Source organism: Pelophylax lessonae (assembly GCF_965119305.1).
Source record: "Pelophylax lessonae genome assembly, chromosome: 8".
NCBI lineage: Eukaryota > Metazoa > Chordata > Amphibia > Anura > Ranidae > Pelophylax > Pelophylax lessonae.
This window is the reverse complement of record NC_138775.1, coordinates 252,399,477-252,426,996: the sequence shown is the minus strand read 5'-3', so window position 1 is coordinate 252,426,996 and position 27,520 is coordinate 252,399,477. Positions and strand designations below refer to the sequence as shown.

At 44.0% G+C, this 27,520-nt stretch overlaps 1 protein-coding gene across 1 annotated transcript in view; it reads right to left on the bottom strand.

Annotated features, from left to right (window-relative positions):
- SYDE2 (synapse defective Rho GTPase homolog 2) overlaps positions 1-27,520 on the bottom strand; it is a 102,158-nt gene that overhangs the window by 42,738 nt on the left and 31,900 nt on the right. Inside the window, exon 3 of the mRNA XM_082265816.1 lies at positions 17,031-17,645. Within this exon, the coding sequence (XP_082121942.1) occupies positions 17,031-17,645 (615 nt within the window). The remainder of the gene's footprint in view (positions 1-17,030; positions 17,646-27,520) is intronic.

The window sequence follows — 27,520 nt, the reverse complement described above, 5'->3', positions numbered from 1 at the left end:
GGGTGGGATAACAACGATTCTCTGACCAATCAGTGGCTAGTAGTGACTGCATGCAAAGGATTGTGGGATATAGTACCGGGTATGGTACCTCTTGGAACCACAATCGAGGTGGTACTGTTTTTGAGAGCCGTACTGTTCGGTTCCATGCAGTGGAAAAGCGCCGCCGTACCGTACCGAACCGTTCCTACACCATACCATGCGGTACCAGCAGTGGAAAAGCACAAAAGCGAGCCGAACCGTTCGGTTCCATGCAGTGGAAAAGCGCCATAAGCTTCCCAGTGAATGGTTGTGCATGAGGGAGGTGTCAGGACAAGTCTGATCATTGGAGGAGAGTACACTGAGTTTCCAGCATAGATAGAGAACTGACCACGATGTGCTCTTCTGTTTAACGTGGTCAGTTTTTAATAGTCAAGCAAGGAGACTAGCAGGAACACCACGGATCTCACAGAAAGGAAGCAATACAATGAGAACATGGTACTTTCTAATACAAGTACATGATATAGCAGGCACATATCAGGAATATGAAGTGTTTGGGTAACAAATGCTTTAAGCATAGTACACATGATCAGAAAATACTGCTTTCGAAGCGATCGTACGGTAATCTGATTATTCGTACACAGCTTTTGAGAATTGATCAGGACAGGTGGTGCAAAATTATCCGATGGGACAAGCACAAAAAGTTTTTTTGTACGATATCAGATCATATGAATTTAATTTAATCAGTATAATTTTTTTCGAAAATACAATACAATAAAGAAATTATTCTCCCACTCTACAAGACTCTGGTCCGGCCACATCTGGAGTATTCCGTCCAGTTCTGGGCACCGGTCCTCAGGAAGGATGTGCTGGAACTGGAGAGAGTCCAGAGAAGGGCAACAAAAATAATTAGGGGAATGGAGGACATCAGCTATGAGGAAAGACTACAAGCACTGAACCTATTCTCTCTGGAGAAGAGACGATTGAGAGGGGATATGATATCAATGTACAAATACTGTACTGGAGACCCTAGCATAAGGAACAAACTTTTCAGAGAAAGGGAATACAATAAGACACGTGGCCACTCACTAAAACTAGAGGAAAAACGGTTAACCATAAAATATGTAAGGGGTTCTTCACTGTCAGAGCAGTAAGGATGTGGAATTCTCTTCCACAAGCAGTCGTATCAGCAGGGAGCATCGATAGTTTCAGAAAACTATTAGATGGGCACCTTAAAGATCACAACATACAGGGGTATACAATGTACGGTTAACAGCAAACACACACACACATCATAGCTTGAACTGGATGGACAGATGTCTTTTTTCAACCTCACTAACTATGTAACTATGTAATATGTGACATAAATTCTGAATTTTTATTGTGTCGTACCAGAATTTTCCTAACTTTAGTAACCCCTTTTCAATATAAAGACTAGCATTTAAAAAAAAAAAAAGGAAGATCATTCTTCCGATAATCTCATTGTGTGTACCAGGCTTTATTGTGGATGGAGGAATCAAGTGATTTCTTCTGCTCAAGCCCCATGGACTGTGAAATCTATGTGTGTATGGCTAGCCTTATTTAACCTTTTTACATTTTAACCTAATCATTAGGTTTTCCATCACAGAACATATCTCATTTAGCTTACAGCCACTATTTACTTTGTGTTCCGCTGATCAAGTGACGCAATAGAAGAACTAATCTTCATTCCTCTCACCACTGATATCAACTAACCCGCAGACAACACAGACAGATGTGTGGGCCAGACAGAAAACACCATGACTGCTCAACCTCACAAATCATAGGCCTTATCAGGACTGACAAAGCAGAGGGCAACACATTCTACTTGGGAAGGTCAGAGCAGAAATATGGCCCACTGTGTACAGAAGATGTAGAGATAGTCATTGCCTATCAGGGTATAGGCGATAACCTTGCAAAATACAACAGACAAGGAAGCAAAAGCTTGGGTACACACTGCCTGAAAATCAGCCAGTTCAGCTGATTTCAGTCAGTGTGTACAGCAGTCTGTCCGAAAGAAGCCAGTCTAATGACCGGAGCCAGTGCTGATCAGTGTATTCTGCCCACGAGGAAGCCCCCCTGTCATAATACAATAGCACAGCGGGAAAGATTGCTGCACCAATATCACTTATATTGGTACGGTGATCTTACAAAGGTACAGGTTTTTTTTTTCCCTTCAACCCACTTTGTTGAACAAAAGAAAACTTGCAGTGTATACTAAGCTAAGAGTGTGAATGGAGGAAAATCTTCCCTGCTGGCTGTTGTATTCTGACAGCTGCTGCCTTCCAAGAGAAATACTTTATTTTTACAACATTATTATGATTTTGCTATATTGGACAATTTCTAATGTCTGTGGCAGGCTTGGATTGCTACTGATCCCACCCTCAATCAACCAAAGTCAGCCCCTGGTTCGTGGATCACTAGCCTTCTCATCTCCACTCAAACGTGGAATGTCAGCTCTGCGTATAGCTTGCTATGAGAGTTGGTTTGTTGTGCCTGTAATCCTATGGACTTCCTTACAGAGGACTGACTGTCGCCGAACACATGAGATCATGCAGCTTTGGCATATAAGGAAAAGCAGCTTCTTTGTTGAAAAACTTTGCTAACTCACTAACCAATAATGTACTATTCCGACAGACAGCTTTTCACTAAGCATTTTTTTATCTAAAATAGTCAGGGCTTTGCACCCTTGCGTCTGTGTATCGTCACTCCTGAACATAAACATATCCAGCCATTCAAGGTTTGAATTAATTAAAAAAATTGAATTTCCATGATACAGCATCACCTTCTATTGAGCCCTATGTAAGCTGCAACTCTGCTAGACAACACAATTTGGCTGATTTACTAAAACCGCAAGAGTGCAAAATCTGCTGCAGCTCTGCATGAGAGCCAATCAGCTTCTAACTTCAGCTTGTTAAATTAAAGTGGAGTTCCCCCCCAAATTTACATCAATGGCTGTAATTGTTGAAGATCGCACCCCCAGCGCAAGGTCTCTAACAATCACCGCAGCAAGGTCAGCGAGCGCAAGGTCTCTAACAACCACCAGCAATGTGATGTCATCATGAAGGAATGGACTCCAGTGGCAACCTGTGAAGCTCTGGGGAACTCCATGCCCAAGAGTGTTAAGGCAGTGCTGGAAAATAATGGTGGCCACACAAAATATTGACACTTTGAGTCCACATTGGACATTTTCACTTAGGGGTGTACTCACTTTTGTTGCCAGTGGTTTAGACATTAATGGCTGTGTGTTGAGTTATTTTGGAGGGGACAGCAAATTTACACTGTTATACAAGCTGTACACTCACTACTTTACATTGTAGCAAAGTGTCATTTCTTCAGTGTTGTCACATGAAAAGATATAACATATTTACAAAAATGTGAGGGGTGTACTCACTTTTGTGAGTTACTGTATATATCAGTCGGAACTCCTCTTTAAAAAAAAAAGAAAACCTGGAAGCTGATTGGTTTTAATGCAGAGCTGCACCAGATTTTGCACTCTCCGGTTTTAAATCAGTACCAGTATATTTTCGTTTTCCATAATGTTGCATTCAGGGCCCTGTGCTAGATGCTCTTTAATTGCAAGTAAAGGAGGTATATGGGGTTATCATTTTCCCCCAAGATTTCAACAACTACTTAATTTAAATCTGTAAATCAGTAGTCTATTTTTTAAAATGAGTTCTTTAAAAAGAAGCTTGTCGACTCCCAGAGCCGATTGCCTGTCTCCCGATTTTTCTATTAATTTGTGTACCCCAGACCTAACACCACACATTTTTCACAAGTTCCTCTTTAAGGTCAGCTTCTGGTATTTTAATAAAGGACAATTTGAATTTCTTGATACTGTGTTCTTCTATGGAGTTGTGCTGACTTGCTACTAGTGAATGAGAGGGTCTTTGTCCCTCTCTGGTAAACAGCCCGTCCGGGGCGTTGCAGAAACGCACAGCCCTCCCTCCACAAACACTTCTTATGCAGACAGCAAACCTTCTCATGAACAGCTTTAACTTTCTATAGATTTTAATGCTTCAGGTAAGCCGGTCATTAATAGGCCAATCAACACACCAATCTAAAGCTTAAAAAAAAGAAAAAACTTTCAAAAATCAGGAGAAAAAACACAAATACAGTAACAAAACCGGTGTACAACTGCGAGTAAGCACCGTCGGGAAACAAAACACACTGCTGGCCCTCCAAACTGCCTACACAAATGATTCTTGAAAGTTACATAGAAGCATAAACACGGCCCACCCAGCATCCCACAGTGTGTCTAGCCTGGCCACTGATGAATGGGATGGGATTAGGGGATGTGTACCCATGCTTCAACTTGCAGAGAACCAAACTGACACATCATAGTGTATGCCAGGGGTCCTCAGACTATGGCCCTCCAGTTGTTCAGGAACTACAATTCCCAAGTCAGTGAATGTCAGAGTTTTACAATGCCTCATGGGATGTGTAGTTCCACAACAGCTGGAGGGCCGTAGTTTGAGGATCCCTGGTGTATGCACTTGAAGGTCAATATTTTACGTTTTTGCACTAACAGCACATCTGGTTTGCAGCTGACCCTTCCCTAATCTCCAGTGTTTACATCCTTTCTGCATGTGAGTGGGCAAAATCCTCAGTGGCACTTTTATTCCAAGAATAAACTAGGACCTCGCTATGATAATGTTACCTCAGACCCAGTCTAACTTCCCAGGCTTCAGCAACATACACATACATGCACAGAGACATAGGAAATAAAAGCAATATGCAGTTTAATCTTACATTTCTTTGCAGAATTTCACCCAAAATGGGAAGTTCTGCTTGTCTGAAACCAACCCCCCCCCCCTCTTCCTCCGCTTTAGATTTTGGCTTTTTTTTTTTTTTGGGCTGGTACCTGGTTTTGACAGGTACCTGCTCCGACTCCTGCTGGGATCGCCAGGGTGAACCGAGCGAAATTTCGGCCCCCGCTTCCCTGCAGCCTTCTGGACACATCACAGGTCCCAGGAAGCTGAGGGACAATTCAAAAAGCGCAGCGCCGCGGAAGCCATCTGTGAAGCTGCAAGGAGTCACCGCTGACTTCCCAAAAAAAAAAAACCCAATGCTGTCGTCTGGCCCTGAAGATGGCGCAAGAGGGGTCTCGGGTGAGGATGTTGCTGGATTCCTGGACATGCAATGGCACTTTTCCACTGCAAGTACCGGCTCGGCTCCACTTGGCCCTGCTTGGCCCGGTTTGGTTTTCCACTGCATGGTACCGCATGGTACGCTGTTGGAACAGTTTGGTACGGTTTGCTTTTCCACTAAAGTAGTACTAAAGTAAGTGTGTGGGATAACAACGATTCTTTGACCAATCAGTGGCTAGTAGTGACAAACAGTCAAGGCTGCATGCAAAGGATTGTGGGATATGGTACCGGTATGGCCCTCTTGGAACCACAACTGAGGTGGTACTGTTTAAGCGAGCCGTACCGTTCGGTTCCATGTAGTGGAAAAGCGCCGCCGTACCGTACTGAACTGTTCCTACACCGTACCATGCAGTGGAAAAGCACAAAAGCGAGCCGAACCGTTCGGTTCCATGCAGTGGAAAAGCGCCTCAAGTGTCCTATTATTAAATGTCAGTAGCTACAGTATTTGTAGCTGCTGACTTTTATTTTTTTCTCTCTAAGGTGAAGAACCTCTTCAACAATACATCCTTGTCAAGTGTTAGTTTTGGATTGTCAAAGAGAAAATAGTATAATACATGATTCAATATTTTTTTTTTTTTACACCCCCCCCCCCCCTTTAGGCTGATTGGCCATTAGTGACAAATCGCCAGCTTAAAAGTGCCATCCACTTACCTCTTTGAAATTGCTCACCCCAAACCCTACTGCATCTCAATCACTATTAATGGGAGTGACATCTTACTGCCTTCAGCTAGTAAAGGAGCAATTCCATAGGGAAAGAAAGGCAGCTTCTTAACTGTCCTACCACTGGCCATTTGTCTCCAGGAACAAAATCACCCTTTATTAAATCACCCATTATTGAAGAGCATGAAATGACCCTGAATGTGGTCAAACATAGAATTCAAAAGAAAATTGAAAACACAGTTGGAAGAAGGTAGGAGTGCTCTTTGTGGTTATAAACGAGGAGAGTTTGGTTTGTGAATAAACCTCCAGAAACTGCACATACATGACAGCACACAGACAGGCAGCAAGCCCAGGTTAACACCTCAATATCAGAACATCTGCAGCTATTCTGCAGCAATGTTTCCAGAAAAATATGTCAAGACTTTAGGCTTATGTATGAGGCCCACAGCATATAGATTGCAGAATTTCTTTTAGCACAGGTTGGAAAATTAAACCTACTCGATTGCCATAAAGACAAAAAGGTTTTATTAATACATGAAGCCAACTGTGATTAAATGTGAACCCTTCATCTATGAAATGATTCAGAAACTCCACATTTATGGTCAGAGCTGCACATGTCCCTGCCATGTCCAGGGCTGGAGACTTTCCAGAACCCAAGTAGCCTCACCTCCCCGGAGAGGTCCCCCCCCCCCCCCCAAAAAAAAACACAGAGGATGGCTGAACACCGATATGATTCTGGTATATAGACAGTTTATTGGATTATACGATCAGAACAAGGGATATGGGAGTATCCTGTGTTATTTTTCTGCTTTTAAAGCAAACTGACTAAAGCCCCCTACACACGCACAGATTGTTGGCCGTAAATTGTCGGCCAACGTCCGATTGTAGGCTTGTTAGTATGATGCTTCCGACAACCAACTGCAAATTTTCGGCAGTAAAAAAATCTGGTGTGCATGCTATAAAATTTTTGTTGGCCAACAAAAAACGGCCAATTGTTCCTCAGTCAGTACAGATTTCGGCAGACAAAAATCAGATGAGCAAGACTGGGCATGCTCAGAGAAGAAAAAACACAGGGAAAGTCAACCATCACATGACATCACTTCTGAAGTTGGTTTTTGTTGGCCAACAAAAGTCCAGTGCAAGTCTAGAGCACATTTCAACCAACAAACAACACTGGACAAAAGACGGCCGATCGGTCGGCCAACAATCTGTGCGTGTGTACGGGGCTTAATAAAAAAAAAAAATATTTTTCTAATTAAATGTTCCTCTGTTGAACCTCTTGTTAACCCCTTAGTTTACTTTACAATTGAATGGAGAATGAGATGATGATTTTTTTCTATTTTAATAACTAATAGTTAAACTATTTTTTGTTTTTGTTTTGTTTAATAATATTTTTACACATTTTACATATATTTACACAAATCAAAAAAAAGTGCAACATTAAGCCCCGAATCACACTTGTGCGTGTGCGGGGTTCGCATTTAATGTCGGAGCGCACTGCTCCGACATTACATGCGATCGGCTGTGCGGTGCGAGTTTAGCCATACAAACTGTATGGCTAAATTCGCACCGCAGCCGCACCAAACACGCACAGGGGCCCTTTTTGGCAGCCGCATCAGGATCGGATAGCACAGCGGTTCACACTTGTGCGATCCGATCCTGTGCGAACTGCATGATCGCACTGCGATATGCGATCAAACTGGGGGTGTCGTTAAGATTACATTGACACCCCCAGCGTATCGCATATGGCAGTGTGAACTGCCAGGGGTGCGTGTGCGATGCGGGAACAGGCTGCGGATTCGCAGCCTTTCCGCATCGCATAAATGTGAACCGGACCTTAAAAACCCACTTTACTTAATTTGTAAATATTTTTGCAATACTTTGTACCAAAATCATAATGTTTTAAAAAGGACAACACACTTTTTATGTGCAGTAACCCTATTTATGTTTAAACGCGCTCAAAAAAAGAATAATTGCCTTTTGTTTCGTTTTATTACGTATAATTGTCTAAGGATTGCTAAAAAATTATTGTTGCAGGACAATGTTCACAAAAATGATTGTCCTTAAAAACAACGTATGTATTACATTGTTATCTTAAGTAATGACAAAATGATTGCTGAATAAACAGGCTCATAGCAATAATTTGAAAATTGCTGTGGTCCATAAGGGGTAAACAGGTGTGAAAGCCGAAGTGTTTAAATGTAACCGTTTTGGGAAACCATTAAATCGATGGGTTTAGGGCCCATTCACACCAAAAACTGCACATAACAGTGTGTTTTTGACCTCATGTTTGCATGCAATTGAAGTGCATTCGAAGCTTGCTTGAATGTCTTTTACGCTGTGCTTAGCACTGCGTTTGCAGTGCATTGCTCTATACTTTCTTGGCTTAAAGGGGCACGGAGCAGTGCATTTGAAGCGCGTTTGTAGCCTATTCCCTGCATTTGCAGTGCAGAAAAATGCAGCATGCTCTACTTTTTTTTTTTTAACTACGCTAAACTGCACTGCAATGATGTGAACTATGCCCATAGGATTACCTTGATTTTGGGCTGTCTATGCAGTTGGAGTGCAGTTCAAAATGCATCAAACTTGAGCCAACCGCATCCAACGGCGTTCGGTGTGAAACAGCCCTTAGTTCCACTTTAGTCACCGTGCCATGCTTTCCTGTTCTGTTGCTTCTGTGAGGTTTTCCTCTATTACCTTTTATTGTCTGTTGTATTGTAAACTTCAATAAAGAATATATTGTATTAGAAAAAAATATAAAACCACAGGTACTATTTTAATGAAAAATGCTGATATACAAAAACCATGATCAGCACTGATCAAAACAGTAAACAGCATAATGAGTTTTAGGAAATCAGTGCACTGCCCTACACAATGCACAACATGCACCCACTGGTGTGAATAGGCTCTTAAAGAAATAAATGACAGGGCTACAAAGTAGACTATAAAAAGGGTGCAGCCACACCTGCACAATTAGATGTGGGAACCTCAGTGGGGGTGGGGTGGGGGGGCAGCTCCATTAAAAGCAATGGGAGGCTGCTGGCTTCTGCAGCTAATCGTGGCTACCTGCAGGTAACCGCACAGCAGCAATCACGTGCAAATGCATGCTGACTGTATTCAGGGCCGATCACATGGTGATAGTTGATGAGCTGTTACATGGGAGTTGCCACGATTCGCTGTGAAAGATTGAAGTCTCCCATTGTTTTCAATGTGGCTGACCCCCACTGGGGATCCTGCGTCTAATCAGAGTGCAGGTACATTCGCAGGTGTGAATACACCTGTAACAGAATATATTGAATGGTATTGAGGGTATGAGTAGTGGAGCGCACGGATCTATTGTAACCATGATATACATGAATGGTGATCAGACCTTGTGAGGGACAGTTCTAGAAGAGAGATCAAGATTGACTCCTAATCTCTGTGAAGTCTATTTGGAGCTAAATCGGGTCTGATGAATGATTTGGCGCTGTTAGACCGCAATGTCTGAGGGTAAGAGGCCCAGTTGTGCTTTGGTGGAGGCTCTTTTCACCCCTTATATGAGAAACATTTACACTGGAGGTGCCTTATATGCTTTGGATATATATGGAAATATTTGAAGGACTTCTCTACAACTAGAAAGCGCTGCGTTTTTACTTCTTTATTCATGTTAACAGAATATATAAAGATCTAATCAGCCGAGTTCTTCAGAGCTACACTGACAAAATTATAAACGTAACACTTTTGTTTTTGCCCCCATTTTTCATGAGCTGAACTCAAAGATCTAAGACTTTTTCTATGTACACAAAAGCCTATTTCTCTCAAATATTGTTCACAAATCTGTCTAAATCTGTGTTAGTGAGCACTTCTCCTTTGCCGAGATAATCCATTCACCTCACAGGTGTAGCATATCAAGATGCTGATTGGACAACATGATTATTGCACAGGTGGGCCTTAGGCTGGCCACAATAAAAGGCCACTCTAAAATGTGCAGTTTTATCACACAGCACAAGTTTTGAGGGAGTGTGCAGTTGGCATGCTGACTGCAGGAATGTCCACCAGAGCTGTTGCCCGTGAATTGAATGTTAATTTCTCTACCATAAGCCACCTCCAAAGGCGTTTGAGAGAATTTGGCAGTACATCCAACCAACCTCACAACCGCAGACCACGTGTAATCACACCAGCCAAGGACCTCCACATCCAGCATCTTCACCTCCAAGATCGTCTGAGACCAGACACCCAGACAGCTGCTGCAACAATCGGTTTGCATAACCAAAGAATTTCTGCACAAACTGTCAGAAACCGTCTCAGGGAAGCTCCTCTGCATGCTTGTCGCATGACCTGACTGCAGTTCGCCATCGTAATCGATTTGAGTGTGCAAATGCTCACATTCGATGGAGTGTGGCACTTTGGAGAGGTGTTCTCTTCACGGTTTTCATAGATCTTTGAGTTTAGCTCATGAAAAATGGGGGCAAAAACAAGTGTTTCATTAATAATTTTTATCAGTATGCAAATCCACGAAGCAGGATGAAGCACTGACCATAATGTTTTACTACACTGTGAGGCCTCATATACACTGCTGCCATTAAAAGCAGAACTCCAACTAGTTTTGACAGGTACCTGGCACGGAAGTTCAGGCCCCCCCTTCCTGGCCCCCAAGCCTGTTGTCCACTAGGACCCCCAGGTCCTTTTCCATCTTAATTCACCCAGAGGTTGCCCCCTAGTGAGTAGCTTGCTTTCTGGTACCCAAGTGCATTACTTTACATTTTTCAACATTAAACCTCATCTGCCATGTAGTTGCCCACCCCGTTATTTTGTTCAGGTCCGCTTGTAAGGTTTCCACATCCTGCATAGAAGATATTGGCATGCTTAGTTTAGTATCATCCGCAAACACCGAGATTGTGCTGGATATCCCCTCCTCTAGATCAATTATGAATAAATTAAACCCGGATTGGTCCCAGGACAGAACCCTGGGGGACCCCACTTTCCACACCCGCCCAATCTGAGTACTCCCCATTTATCACCACCCTCTGGACTCTCCCCTGGAGCCCGTTCTCTATCCAGGTACTCGCCCTATGGTCCATACCTACGTACCTTAGTTTGTACAGTAAGTGTTTGTGGGGAACGGTGTCAAATGCCTTTGCAAAGTCCAGATACACCACATCCACAGGCCTTCCTTTATCTAGGTGGCAGCTCACTTCATCATAGAAGGTTAATAGATTGGTCTGGCAAGAACGATTTATCATGAATCCATGCTGATTACTACTAATAATACCGTTTACATTACTATAGTCTTGTATATAGTCCCTTAACATCCCCTCCAAAATCTTGCAGACTACTGATGTTAGGCTGACCGGCCTATAGTTACCCGGGATATATCTTGGCCCTTTTTTAAATATTGGTAACGCGTTGGCTTTTTTTCCAATCAGCTGGCACCATACCCGTCTGTAGACTATCCGTAAAAATCAAGAATAACGGCCTAGCTATCACTTGGCAGAGTTCTTTAAGAACCCTCAGGTGCAAGCCATCCGGTCCCGGTGATTTATTTATGTTAAGTTTCTCTAGTTTAGTTCTAAGTCTATCTTCTGTTAACCTTGGGGGTACTTCCTGAGGTGTATTAATTCATTTATCATTACAAGCTGGGTTAGTGTAGCACTTTCACCTTCTCTCTGTCCTCTGTGGCCAGGTTCCCTTCGTCGTCTTTTATGGGGCCAATGTGTTCTGGTCTCGCTTTCTTACTATTAACTTTTGTATTCCTCTTTAAACTCACGTTTATGCAAGTTTTTTTTCTGCCCTTAAGCTCCCCTCTATGCTATCCTATGTGTCTATGCACACATGGACATTTTTCTAAACGTTTATCAGCAGAGAAGTTATAGGTTGTTCTGTATGCCCTAAAATTGCAATCAGGAGCGGGAATTCTGACCACATAAAACGCTGTTAAACGTTCATAAACGCGCATAAACTCTAGGCACATTTAGCATTTATTTCTATGGCCAAAATAAATAAAAAATTCTGACCAATGAAATGAACTCCCAAACTCTGGTAATCTCACCTAGACTATTTTGAAAAAAATGCAGCTTATGTGAGTTTATAACCCTGATTTTCTCCTGTCAGGATGAACAGCATTTACAAGAAATCAGTGTGCATTAGGTAAACATAAGGCTGTGTGGGCAGGTTTTCAAATTACGGGAAAAAATAATCTGAAAAATTTGTAAATAAAAAAAATTGTAAATCCTAGAAATTACCATACTTCTGAAATTAAACTTTTTTTCTGACATAGTCCGGATGCTTGGTGCTCAAAGGTATTATTATACATTAAGAAAACAGCAGCCAAGTCCAAAAAAAAAAAAAAAAATCACAAGATTTTCTTTTCTTTAACCACTACTATCCAATAAAAGTTATTTTTTAACCAAACAAGATGGGTCAGGCTTTGTGACACCTGGGACATTCGTCTGAATACACCAATCTGCATCACAAACTACAACTCTAAACCAGTTTGTGGCCAGAACCAATTCTCGGTATGACCAGATACAACCGTATTTTGGCAAGCTAGGCAACTGCTTAGAAAATCCAACAAAAGCCTGATGCTAGAGTCAATTGAACCCAGTACTATAAAGCCGGTCATACATTTTTTTTCTTTTTATTTACCAAACGAAAACCACATACACTGTTAGAAATTTGTTCATTCAAGAAAAAAAAAAAATTCCATCCTGCTCATTCGAATTGTTTCCTCACTGCGGTAGAAGAGGAATGTAGATTTGACCCCTACTAATGATTAAGAAAAATGGTCAAACTTTTTTTTAGGACCTTCTTTTCCCAAGAATGTTCGTTCGAATTTCTATCCATCTATGGCCAGCTTTAGTAATGGAGATCGATTTTTATTACAGCTGTACTGATAATGGCCCAATGGGGCATCTGGGTGATAGGAAAGCTGCTTCCCCATACCAAGGAACTGCCCCAGAAATATCAAGAAGCCAATGCAATGTTTGAATCTAGAAATCGAAGCACCACCTTGGAAGCATTAAGGCCTGTACACACGAAGCGATTGTCGGCCGTAAATATTCGGCCACCGGCCGATTGTGGGCTTGTTAGTATGATGCTTCCGACAACCGACTGCGACTTTTCGGCTGAACAGAATCTGGTGTGCAGGCTTTAAAATTTTTGTTGACCTGGCCAACACCAGAACGGCCAATTGTTCGCCAGTCAGTACAGAATTCGGCCGATAAACAGCAGATTAGCAAGACTGGGCATGCTCAGAGAAGAAAAAACACACGGAAAGTTAACCATCACATGACATCACTTCTGCAGTCGGCTGTTGTTGGCCGACAAAATTTGTGTGCAGTCTTTAGCAGTTTTCAACCGACAGGACAGCACCGGACAAAAGACGGCCAATCGTTCGGCCGACATTCAGTACGTGTGTACGTACGGGGCTTTAGAGTTCAATGTAGTGTTACATTCCAAACATGCAACATGTGGAACAACCAACTTGTCTCAGGGGCCACACAACGCACCCCCCAGTCAGCTGCATCCAGTTTCGGACATCTGTCTCTAACCGCAGCTATCTGCTCTGTGTGTGGCTACATGTGAATAATAGTCAGACCACTATAAGATTAAATGGGCTGAGTGGCCACTGCTGATCCCATAATGCAGTCATTCATGCAGCAAGAATCCACTAATTTTTTGCCACAGGAATCCAGCAGTGGCAGCAACCGGACCGTGTGGAAGAGGCCCTAATCAACACAAAGCACACACTACACCACTGGACAGGGGAACTACATACTTCAATGAGCCAAGACCACCAGAACACTAACTATAAAGTGAATGATCATTTAACAATTTACACAATCTTAAAGCAGACTTCAAGGCACTAACTCAGCCTTTCTAAACCTTTTCAACACGGAGGAACCCTTGAAATAAATTTCTGGTCCCGGGGCACCCCTGCTAAAAATTAAAAATCTACAACTCATGACACATTAGTGTGACAGTCAGTGTGAAGAATGCTCCTTATTCTTGTCATCATTGGGAAGAATTACCCCCTTACAGATAGCTATGGTGTCATTGAAAACTAAGGCCCCTTTCACACGGGCTTTCCATTCAGGTCCACCTGTCAGTTTTTCAGGCGGCCCTGATCGGATGCTCCATGTACATCTATGGGGCAGCGGATGTCAGTGGTGACATCGCCGCTGACCCCCGCTGCTATCCAATCCAATGTGGTCTGTAAAATCCAGACAGATGGAAACCCTATTTTCTATCCGTCTGGAGGATCGGATCGGATGAAAATGGACCTGGCGATCCGTTTTCATCTAATCTCCCATAGAGGAGAGCAGGGATCTGACAGCTCGATCCCAGCTGAGCAAAACGGAGTCGGAAAGCCCGTGTGAAAGGACCCTTATTCGAGAGGCAGAAATTGCCTATTGCTCAAGGAACCCCTAGCAACCTCAGGAGGAACCTCAGGGTTCAACTGAACCCTGGTTGAGAAACCCTGCTCTAACTAAAAAACTGTTCCCACCTCCCTTTTGACTCCCATGCTAACTACCCTGTAGAAAGAAAATGCTTATATTTAGTTATTCCCAGAGCACTTTGGTCCGGTCACATGATTGGCTCCTAGTGGCTGGCTTTAGGGGAGAGGAGGGACAGATGACTACGGATGCCCCATAGTAGGCCTACAGGGGATGTCACTGCCTAGGCACTCTGTTGGGGGCACTCTCTCCTCTGCCCTGAAGCCCCCACTGGAGATATCATGTGACCAAACTTCTACAGGGTACTTTAAATAGGAGTTAAAAGGGAGTTTGGAGCAGTTTTAGGCTGGAAAAGAGCAAGGAATTCCACTTTAAGAATCAATAAAGTTAAAGCAAGCTCACACAATGTCTGTAGCTGCAGCAACTGTGAGGCAATTCATTCACAAAGTTCACAGCAGAGCTGCACGAATAATCATTAAAAAATTGCGATCTCAATTCACCCCCCCTCACGATCTTCAGTGCCGGTTCACAGATATGCGATGTCAGGACATTGCATGTGTTTTTCAGTGCACTGCTCTGCAAATCACATACGACGTCTGCGTGTTGCGAATTCAGCCATGCAGATGGTATGGCTGAATTTGCATCACATTTTGACCAAAGTCACACAGGAATCTTTTTTGGTCCGCACCAGAATCGGATCGCATGGGTGTTCACACCTATGCAATCTGATTTATGTCTGAACTATCGCACTACGATATGTGAACTGATCTGGGGGTGTCGTTCACTTTGTATTGACATCCCCAGCGATTCACATATGGTAGTGTGAACTGCCTGCAAGTTAAGTGCGATTCGGGAACCTGCAGTGAATTCACAGGGTTTCCGCATCGCATGTGTGAACCGGCACTAAAACGGCATTTCCTGGATTCATACAGAGCTGTTCTCTGCTCATTCACAGCTGTCAAAAAAAAAAAAATGAGCCTCCAGCAAATGTCTATCAACATTGTTAAGGCTGAGACCCCGTTCACACAGGGGCGACGCTACTTGCTGGGGTGACCTCGGCGCGACATGCACTGGCTTCATATCATTGAAATCAATGCAGGTCGCCTCCAGGTCGCCCCAAAGTAGTACAGGACCCTTTTTCTAAGTCGGAGCGACTTGTGTCGCTCCTATTAGAACGGGTCCTGTGCTAATCAATGGCAGGCGACCCACCGCGACTTGTCAGGCGACCAAGTCGCCTAACAAGTCGCGCTAGTGTGAACCGGGTCTAATAGATAACTATAAACACAATGTTTTACAATGTATCATTTTGTTATTTTAGATCAAAGGAATGAACTTCTGTCTGTAAGGCCCCTTTCACACTAGTGCGACTTGTCACCGCAATTTTGGACCGCAAAATCGCATGACAAGTCGTTTTCCATTATTTTCAATGAGCCCCATTCATATTAGTGCGTTTTGAAGTTGCACCGACTTCAAAGGAGTTCCCGCACTACTTTGCCACCATTTGATTGCGTTTTGAGCCATAGCCATAGCTTTCAAAATCGCATCAAAATCGCGGCAAAGTCGCGTCAAAATCGCGCCGCAAAATCGCGGTAAAATCGCCTTGCATAAGTGTGAAAGGGGCCTAAGTGAGGGCAGTCTAACCTCTTAAAGATTAAGCCTTTTTTCTCTAGGGTTTAGGAATGGCTGCTTCTATCAGAGTCTTTTCACACAGGTGTATGGCTGGGTGATGGTCACTTGAAGAAACGGGGCATGCAACTTTGTACAGGCTGAGCTCCATATCATTGTGGGGGATGGGAGAGGGCAGCGTGTGCGACAACTAAGTTCCAGCATTCATAAGTCTACAATGGTGATCACTGGAGGGTTATTTTATTGGTCCTGTGAAATCAAGAGTCTTTTGAAAGCCACCATACTACCCGCAGAAACCACCTCTTGTGGTAGACAATTCCACAATCTTGTAGCCCTAACAGTAAAGAACCCTCCTCGTTGCCTGAGGTTAAAACGCTTATCCTCTATTCGCATTGTATGTCCTCGAGTCCTCATGCAATCCCTTTGAATGAACAGCTTTTTTTCTAAGCTGAGATGCCCATTAAGATATTTATAAATTGCTATCATGTCCTCCCTCAGACGTCTCTTCTCCAGGGAGAATAAATCGAGCGATTGCAGCCGCTCTTCATAGTTAAGGTCCTCCAATCCCCTAATCAGTTTAGTTGCCCTTCTCTGGACTCTCTCCAGCTCCAACACATCCAATGTTAATCCCGAGAATCATGAGAGACACGTGATCTTTATTCGAAGCAAAAAAATTGTGACTCTCATTTTATCCAGAATCGTGCAGCTCTAGTTCACAGCAAAGGTACCGCTGCATCCCTACTCTACTGATCCCTCACCTAGCAGTGACATGGCAGCCTTCCAATTCAAACAAAGAGCAGGTGTTCTTCATTTATTACTCTAACGTGTAAATACTTTAGGCTGGATCCACACTTGCAGTACGGCACCTTATCCATGTTGGGGTGCTGCAATGACATTCATGATGCATGTTAACAATATGCATCAAGGCGGGCAAGCATGAATGGGACCTTATGTCTAAAGCTGGGAAAGTGTTTAAGTCCCCAAAAACCTGGATGCTGGGTACATACTTAATTGAGGCACAAAAAAATCTTACATAACAGCATGGTGGGACTGTGCAGAGTTGAGTTTCTATCAGAATCGTGGAAAGTACTGTATGTGTGTGTGTAAAAAAAAGTGCACCAAATAACCACATAAATAGAAATATTGGAGAACAAATTCTGCTTACCATGCTCAGGTGACCGACTGACTGTGGTGTCTTCAGCAGTCTTGCACACAACCCTCTGCTTGCACAGCTGCACGCCATGGTCTGTGGAATGTGAGGAATCTCCGGCGTTGCTCTCAGTGGAAGGAGACATGTGTGAAGGGTCCCCTGTGTTTAGAACCCCTCCAGCTTTCCCCGGTGCCTCGAGCACCTCCTGTCCTGGATCAGAAACCATGTTAGAGGATGCTGAATTGGGACAGGTATAAGGATCATCATCTTCGGGGATGGGGTTGTACCAAATTTCTCCTTCATCATCGGCATCGTTCTCTTCGGTGAGGTCAGTGGCGGGCAAAGCTAAAGGGCTAGCAGGAGTGGCGGGGAGGGTTTCGGTCTCTTGTGCTTTAACAGGAATATCTCGGTCTGTCCTGGATAAAAGGAGCTCCGGTTCTTTATTCCCAATTTGGTAAGAAATGGAGGTCTGACAAATGGCTTTATATTCGTATCTGTGAGTGCTTTGTGTCAACCAGTTCCGTTTTTTCGACACAGTGATATGGTTTCTCTGCAAGTTATGTTCATTCACGTCTGTGATCTTAAAGTCCCGTTTAATAAGAGAGGTTGTATAAGCATTTTCAATGAAATCTGTCAAAGAAAACAAAAAAAAACATGGAATTAAAGGAAAGCAGTAATTTCATATATCATATATATTCCCACTAAGGCATTCTGTATTGTAGTGTCATAAAAATTCCTTTTCTACTTTAATTTGCTGTGCCCAAAAAAAATCAAACTGTAATTTTCTTGTAACTAGGCCTGGTTTGTTCACTGCTTAACAACATAACAGGCACTCGGCATCATAAGAGATGCTCACGTGTAGTCTGCACAGAGCTTAAAGTCAAGATAAATACCATTCCCTGCAATAAGAGTTTTATTGTTGGTGAGACACGTTTTGCAGGCTAAAGCCTCGTACACACGCGTCGAAAATTGGCAGGGAATTTTCGGCCAACGTCTGATCTGCTGATTTTCGGCTTGTTAGTATGATGCTTCCGACAACCAACTCCGACTTTTCGGCCGAAAAAAATCTGGTGTGCAGACTATAAAATTTTTGTTGGCCGTCAACACAACGGCCGATTTTCGTGCAATCAGTACAGATTTCGACAGGGAAAAATCTGATGAGCAAGACTGGGCATGCTCAGAGAAGAAAGAACACAAAGAAAGTAAACCAGCACATGACATCACTTCTGAAGTAGAATTTTGTTGGCCGAGAAAATTTGTGTGCAGTCTAGGCACATTCCAACCAACAAAACACCACTCTGGACAAAAGTCGGACGATCGTTCGGCCGATAATCGTTGCGTGTGTACGAGGCTTTAGGCCTCATGCACACTGGGTATAAAAAAATACTGCTTATACACTTATACAGGCGTTTGGCGTTTTGTCTTTCAGCCTGTAGAAGCAACTCTGTGTTAAGCCTCGTACACGCGCAACGATTGTTTGCCGACCGATCGGCCGTCTTTTGTCCAGTGTTGTTGTGTTGGTTGAAATGTGCTCTAGACTGCACACGAATTTTTTCGGCCAACAACAACCAACTGCAGAAGTGATGTCATGTGATGGTTGACTTTCCGTGTGTTTTTTCTTCTCTGAGCATGCCCAGTCTTGCTCATCTGATTTTTGTCTGCCGAAATCTGTACTGACTGACGAACAATCGGCCGTTCTGTTGACGGCCAACAAAAATTTTATAGCCTGCACACCAGATTTTGTTTGGCCGAAAAGTCGCAGTCGGTTGTCAGAAGCATCATACTAACAAGCCAACAATCGGCCGATCGGACGTTGGCCGAAAATTCACGGCCAACAATCGTTGCGTGTGTACGAGGCATTAGACTGTGCATTTTGCAAGTGCAGTTGCTAGAGAGCTCAGTAAACAAGGGGAAGCTCTGCTGACTACCATCCTCCAATCACTTGCAAGCAAAAATGCAGTTGTTTATTTTCCTTGCATGCGATTGGGAATTCTTCGTAAAGTGAAGATTTACCTCATTTGCCAAGCTCTGAAGCAACTGCACCCGCAAAGTGCATAGTCTATTTGCCTTTAGTAAATCAACCCCTATTTGTCCATGCACATTACAGCATTTATAGACTAAAAAAAAAAAAAAAGTGCATTTTTGAGAAGAGCTTTTGGGTAGAGAAAACGTGCTTGACACATCTAAACGCGGCATTTAGGCCAGTCAATCATTTAGGTGTAAATTTTTCTAGTGTTTTGGCAAAGATGCTTATAAGCGTAAGGATAAGGCTTCTGCAATATGCTCCATGGGGGTGTTTTTCTGCTGCTTTTTTTTTTTTCTGCCAGAATTTCTGGCATTTTTTCTTCTGCCTAGTGTGCATGGGCTCTAAAGATATGCAGAGGCTGAAGCTTATAATTTTAACACTGAAACATCAGATGAGGTTATAATAAAGACAGACTATCCACTTAATACGTTTTTGAGACAGAATGCTTTTAAGATTTGCAATTTTCTCAAATCTGTAAAAAGGTCCTAAGGAATATATGCTATAATTTTGCTAAAATTCTTGATATACAAAGTTCATCTAGAAGAGATTTTATTATAGACAAAACTGGAACTTCACTTCACTCAGTAATTACCCTAAGATAACCCGTCACTGGCAAAAAAAAAAGATGGCCCATATGCGCACAGGGCCTATAATTATGACAACGTGGTCTAATTATTATAAAGCAGACTGTGACAAAAAAAAAGATTAAACTACCTTGTCATGAATAACGTGGTGCATTCCCTATTGTAAACACAGCCCAATGCTAGCATAATAATAGTAGTACCTCATCTGATCAAATGAGCACAATTCAGGAAGCAAACAATGAATGGCAAGTACCAGTGATGGCTTCAAATGGCACTTTTCCACTGCAAGTACCGGCTCGTACCGGCTCGGCTCTACTCGGCCCTGCTTGGCCCGGTTTGCTTTTCCACTGCTGGTACCGCATGGTATAGTGTCAGAACGGTTCGGTACGGTACGGTATAGGTTTGCTTTTCCACTAAAGTAGTACTAAGTTAAGTGGGTGGGATAACAACGGGGTGGGTGGAATACTCTGACCAATCAGTGGCTAGTAGTGACTGCATGCAAAGGATTGTGGGATATGGTACCAGTTTGGTACCTGTTGGAACCACAATCGAGTAGGTACTGTTTTTTCAGAGCCGTACCGTACCGTACCGTTCGGTTCCATGCAGTGGAAAAGCAAACCTATACCGTACCGTACCGAACCGTTCCGACCCTATACCATGCGGTACCAGCAGTGGAAAAGCACAAAAGCGTGCCGAACCGGTACGGTTCCATGCAGTGGAAAAGCGCCAAAAAAAGTAGACAGTTAAAATGTTCATACACTGACATAACGTGAAAGAAATTAAAAGCGTAATAGGACATTATACAATTTTCCTTTAGATTTACCTAAACCATACAATATGAGGTCCAACCTAAACACTTTCAATTTGTATGCAATCAGGCAGGCCCTTGCACTACATAGTTGACAGTAAATCTAAATTGAACAAGCAAATTGTATAATGTACAGCCAGCTTTACTCCAGGAAAAAAAAAATTTCAACCTTTGCTTTATACAAATAATTTATCTCCCATGATGGTTCTCCTAGGTCCGAATGGCTATTGTGCAAGGTCATAATACTGGTTCAATTTATGCCAGATACTACTCTTAGCGCTGCAGCTCTTGTACAGCAAAGGGATCCTTTCCCTCTACCTTTCTCCAATCACAAAACAACTTGAATTACTCTATTTACAGAAAACCAGACATTCTGTGAACGGACAAGGGGCGATTGTGTTTACTTGCCCCTTCGCTCCACTTGTCCATTCACAGGCTGCCCTGAATTCAGTGAAAGGGAGAGGAAGGGCTGGTAAAAAAAAAACAAAAAAACGGAATCTCTTCACTGTATGAGAGCCGCACCTCTCAGCCAAAGTGAAGTATTATATGGCATGAAATAAACTGATAGTTGTACCTTTACACAGCAGCCATCCAGGGTTGAGAAAGCCATCATTACAAGTAACAAACTTAGGTAAAAAAAAAAAAAAAAAAAAGGCAGAAAAAAAAAAAAGGTTTTTTTCCTGCAGTTCCACTTTAAAAAGTTGGTTGCCAACTTTTAACTGTTCGGTTTTAAAAAGTACAAATACCACCGCACTAAAATCTGCTGTGTTGAAAAATTATGCAATTAATATGAAAGGAAACAAAAAATAAAATGGAAGAAAAAAAAAAAAAAAAGGAAAAAGAGAGTAAAAAGGAGAGAGATTTCTTTTTTTAATTTAAAGCAGTCTCAAAAAAATAGGTGGGCATTAAAGTGTAGCTAAACACAATTTTTTTTATTTTTTTTGAGGATAGAGTGGAGAGGGATTAGAACATCTTTTAATTTTTTATGCAGTTTGTGCACCTGTAAGGAAGACTTAAGCCCCGTACACACGTACTGATCGTCGGCCGAACGATCGGCCGTCTTTTGTCCAGGGCTGTCGTGTCTGCTGAAAACTGCAAAAGACTGCACACGAATTTTGTCAGCCAACAACAGCCGACTGCAGAAGTGATGTCATGTGATGGTTAACTTTCCTTGTCTTTTTTCTTTTCTGAGCATGCCCAGTCTTGCTAATCTGCTGTCTGTCGGCCGAAATCTGTACTGACTGGCGAACAATCAGCCGTTCTGGTGACGGCCAACAAAAATTTTAAAGTCTGCACGACAGATTTTGTTCGGCCGCAAATGCGCTGTCTGCTGTCGGGAAGCATCATACTAACAAGCCTACAATCGGCCGAACGGTTGTCGGCCGAAAATTTACGGCCAACAATCGGTACGTGTGTACGGGGCTTTACCTTCTCTATTTGTTCAGATTACCATCCAACATCACCGCAAGTGAAAGTAAAAGAAAATCCCAAATGTTAGGTTGAGATCAGAACTGTAATAAAGGGGAACACTAGTTCTGGTGACATTGGTGGCTCTCACTTTCAGTTTTGGCTAGGGGCTTTTGGACATGAAGTGAAAAGGCTGGCTGGGAATATAACCCTCCCTTTGTCTATCTAAATTGAAAAAGAAAAATTGCCACATTCACAATTTGCGTAGTGGGAACAAGCGTTCCTGCTCGCAATTTTGGTTAAGTGATTTGTACACAATTTTGTGTCTCTCACACATGGCAGCCCTATGTGTGCTTGTCCTCCGAAAAGAAGCTTGTGCTCTATTTTGGGTGACGAGCGTATCGCGTTTTTAAAACCCACCCTTTTGTGATGATTGCATGATGATCACGGCAGAATCGCATCGCATTTAGGGTGCCATTAAACAATGTGGCGCTATCCCAAATAGCGAGATGTGAACGGAGCCTTAAAGATGAAGTGACAGCACTAAACTCTCACAGAGTCAATAGCAACTGTTTAACCACTTGCTGACCGCTCTATAGCAGTTTTACTGCTACAGAGCAGTAGCGCTGCACCAGATCACATGTATATGCGTGATCCTGCACTTCCGTCGCACGGGCTGCTTCTGTTGTCATTATTCACTGCAGAAGCTGATCTGCAACTGCCGGGGCACGCTATGTCTGCCGGCACCCACTGATCGTTGGGCAGAGACTCATAACGTGATCTGCCTATGTAAACAAGACAGATCTCCAGCATGACAGGGGGGAAAGGGAAGGATCTTGTGTTCCTGCAAAGCAGGAGCGAAAATTCATCTCCTCCCTTAGTAAAAGCAGCGCATAAAGTACACAAAAACACTGGCTAGGCACACAGTTAACCCTTTGATCACCATAGATCTTTAACCCCTTCCCAGCCAGTGTCATTAGTACAGTAGCAGTGCATATGCTTAGCACTGATCACTGTATTAGTGTCACCGGTTCCCACAAAGTGTCAGTGTACGAATGTCTGCCGCAATATCATAGTCGCGCTATTGACACTGATCGTCGCCATTACTGGTATAAAAAAAAATTACATAAATATATGCCATAATTTGTAGAATCTATAACATTAGCGTAAACTAATCAATATACACTATTAGGATTTTTTTTTCTTACCAAAAACGTAGCAGAACACATATTGGCCTAAATTTATGAAGAAATCTTTTTTTTTTTTTACATTTTTTTATTGGATGTGTTTTATAGCAGAAAGTAAAAAATGTTAGGTTTTATTTCAAATTTGTCAGCCTTTTTTTTGTTTATAGCACAAAAAATAAAAAATGCAGGTGACCAATAGAAAGCTCTATTTGTGTGTGTGTGTGGGGGGGGGTATTGGATTTTTGACTTATCATAAAATCGTACAATCCATTTCTCCGATGTTCATTGACAGACACAGCTCCTGATCTTCATAACCATTAGGTTATACTGCCCCCTACAGGAGTAGGACACTAGGCAGAAAAAGAATCTGGCTACGCCTATGGACAGTCCCAAGGGGTATACTCCCTCTCCCTGCTAAAGGGACTCAGTTTTGTTATAAGCAGTGTCAGAAGAATTACACCTCCACAGAGGGGTGGGTGCTGTGTCCGTCAATGAACATCAGAGAAATGGATTTTACGGTAAGTCAAAAATCCCATTTTCTCTTTTGTTCATTGATGGACACAGCTCCTGATCTTCATACCCTTTAGGACGTCCCAAAGCAGTGCTAAACATGAGGGGTGGGAACAGCAAAAAAATTTCCAAGGCTTAACAATAGCCAACCAGGCAACAGGAGCTCAACCAAAACAACTGGAGACGACCTGAAAAAAACAATACAACCTCAAAGAGGATCAAATCCTCTAAACAGCGGTCTGCAAAACCTGATGGCCAAAAGAAGCATCCGCAAATGCCAACACATCCACTTTTGGAGAACTTTCTGAAAGTGTGCATGAGGCACTGAGTGCCCGAGAAGAGTGCGCCTTAACAGGGAAAGGAGGAAAGTGACCCTTGATGGAATAGGCCTGAATCATCGTTTGTCTGATCCATCTGAAAACACAATGTCTTAATTCAAATAAAAATCGGAGACAACCTTTGGGAGAACGATGGACAGGGGTGAAGAACCACTTTATCTCTGTGAATTATCAAGTAAGGTGATGTGATATCCACCAAAAATGCCACCTTCTGAGAAAGCGTAAGCAAGGGAATCTCTTGAAGATTCTCAAAAGGAGGCTTCTGGAGGACCGAAAGCACCAAATTGAAGTTCCAAGGCGGCAATGGAGACCGCACTGAAGGATTCAAATGTCAGACACCCTGAAGAAAGGAACACACCAGGGAATGAGCCGCCAAGGGTCACTCAAGGCCAATTTCTGTTCAACCCCCCCGTTGAAGGAAGGTCAAAATCCTAGCCACTGAGAAGAAATGAGGATGAAGCCCAATAGACCCATGCCACGCAATGTATATCTTCCACGTACAGTGGTAGATCTTCCTAGAAGTAGATTTCCTAGCTTTTAACAGCGTTGGAATCACTGACTCAGATAAACCTCTATCCACCAGCACCTGACATTCCAACAGCTAAGCCGTCAAACCCAGCGACTGTAAAGCAAGATGGAAGATTGGTCCTTGGGACAGCAGATCCTCCCTGAGAGGAAGCTTCCAAGGAACGTTGGCAACCAGCAGCACCAGATCAGCGTACCAAGCATGGAGAGGCCAGTCCGGAGCCACTAAGATGACCGGAATCCCTTCTGCCTCAATCCTGCATAAGTCTTGGCAGAAGGTTGATAGGAAGGAAGGCGTAAATCAGACGATACTGACCCCACGGGGCCACCAGCGCGTCTGTGGTGTCTTCCAGAGGATCCCGTGACCGAGTCACAAACCTCTACATATTTATGTTGAGCCAAGACGCCAACAGATCTACCTCGGAGTCACAACTGATGAAACACCTCCGGATAATAGGACCACTCCCTTTGGTCCAACGCCTGCTGACTGAGGTAATCCGTCAGCCAGTTTTCCACCCCGAGACTGTATATGGCGGAGAGGGCTGGAACAAACTGTTCTGCCCGTCTTAGAATGCCGGCTACCTCCCGAGCCGCCAGGACACTTTTGTTCCCCTTTGGTGATTGACATAAGCCACGACCGTGGCATTGTCTGATTGAATGCGCACTGGACATCCCTGAAGATGATCGGTCCAATGGTCCAGGCATAGTCTGATCGTTCGTGGTTCCAAGACATTGATCGATAGTCTGGACTCTTCCAGTGTCCAGATTCCCTGAGCAGAATTCTTACAGAGGATGCCTCCCCAGCCGGACCGGCTGGCATCTGTGGTGACATCTGTCCAATACAGGGGGAGGAAGGATTTGCCTAGCCAACCGCCGGAGAACGAAGCCACCATATCAGGGACTACCTCGTTCCACGGCTCAGCCAGATCGGATTGTCCAGAGACTGCGGAGTCTTGTCCCATTTGGCCTCAATCTCCCTTTGCAGGGACCTTATATGGAACTGTGCAAACGGAACCACCTCGTAGGTAGACACCATCAGGCCCACCACCCGCATTCAAGTCCGGAGGGATGACCATTTGCTGGACAGCAGGAGACGATTTGCAGCCTGCAATTTCTGGGAGTTTGTCCAGAGGAAGGAGCACTCTGGCTAAGGCCAAGTTTAGAGTTAGACCCAGATAGTTTAGCTTTTTGGAGGGAACCATAGCAGACTTCCAAAAATTCAGAATCCAGCCGAACTCCCTCAGAGTTTGTATGGTGATTTCCAGGTTTTCCACCAGAGAAATAGGTGACTCTTCTCGCAGAAGGAGGTCGTCCAAGTGGCTCAGTACCGTGATTCCCCATTGGCGTAACAACCCTAGCACCGGGGCTAACACTTTTACGATGACGCGAGGAGCAGAGGCAAGACCAAAGGGTAAGGCCACAAACTGATAATGCTCCTCTCCCTCCAAAGCCGAGGAAGTGCTGGTGACATATTGGAATGCAAAGGTAAGCATCCTTGATGTTGATGAAGGCAAGATAATCCCCCTGATACAGGGGCGCCACCGCCATGTGAATGTACTCCATCCTGAACTTCTGCACCCGCACAAAGTAGTTCAGCGCCTTGAGGTCCAGGATTGGACGCACCTTGCCTTGCTTCCTCGGAACTGTAAACAGGTTTGAGTAAAAACCCTGAAAACGTTCCGAAGTCGGATTTGGGAAAATCACCCCTTGTGGCAACAGGTCTTGTACAGCCCCAAACAGACCCTGTAAGCGGTCTGGGGGACAGGCGGAAGTTGAAAGGAAAGAACCCTACAGGGGGAAAAGAGCGAAACTCGATCTTGTAGCCCAGGGGTCTTCAAACTATGGCCCTCCAGTTGTTCAGGAACTACAATTCCCATCATGCCTATCATGTCTATGAATGTCAGTGTTTTACAATGCCTCATGGGATGTGTAGTTCCACAACAGATGGAGGGCCGTAGTTTGAGGATCCCAGTTGTAGCAGGACCGAATTACTTTGTGGACCCACTTGTCTTGTACCAGGGAAGTCCACAGGTTCCGGAAACAAGCAAAGACTTCCCCCCACCCCTGATACGGGTGAGGGCGCACCTTCAGGCTGAAGGAGCCTTGTCTGTGGATCTGGAGAAGCCCGCTCTCGGCTTACCAGACTAGGTTAGTTTGGATCCTCCAGAATAGGCTCTGAAAGGCTTTGAGCCCTTGTCAGTGAACCCTGAGTGATGAGAAAACTTCTTATGAGCCAAGGAGGGCCCAAATCTACGACCCTGTCATGGCCGCCACTATTTCCAATGGCAAACCACAGCAAAATGGCCGCTGTGCATAGAAACACACAAACTACAGCAAAATGGCGGCCCTGCATGGCACCACGAGGCTCCCAGGGACCCAGGAGGGAAACCTAGGCATCAAGAGACCCAGGTAGAAACGAGGGCCCTGGCAGGAGCCCCCACCAGGTAAAACCCCCCTTCACAGTCTCTCTCATCTGGTTGCTGGTGGCGCACCCCCCCCCCCCCAGGAGGTGGACCAGACCACCCACACAGCTCCAGCATAAGGGGGGGGGTGGGGGGACAGATGAAAGGTGGGGTGCCTGATGGGAAAGAGGGGAACCCGGGGGTCCGACAGTTCCAAGAAGGGGACCACGTCCACCCCAAAACCCTCCAGGCAGAGAGGGGGGACAGCTACTCACCATTCGAGGAACCAGGCGGGCACCGTTTCAGACAGAACCCCTCTTAATCGAAATGGGAGGCTGTCGGCCAGGGGGAGTGCTGCAACTCAGGCCGAGACCTGGTCGTATGCAACCTCGCGAGGTGTTTAACTCGCAGGCCAACCCCCGACCAGTAGGGCTATGTCGCGGCTGACCTAGCACGGAGCTGAAGTCTATGTGCGGTCGCTGGCCAGACTGGGGTTACCACTGGATCTAGATTATCCAGCCCATCGTCCGGTCCTGCAGTTGTTTTTGGATCTTACAGGAAAAAAACAGAAGAAAGAAATTCTATCTTAAAAAAATATTTGCCAAGACCAGAGATCCAAGCTCCTGAGTCCTGACTAGGCAAAAAAATAAAAAATAAACTGAGTACCTATAGCAGGGAGAGGGAGTATACCCCCTGGGACTGCCCATTGGCGTAGCCA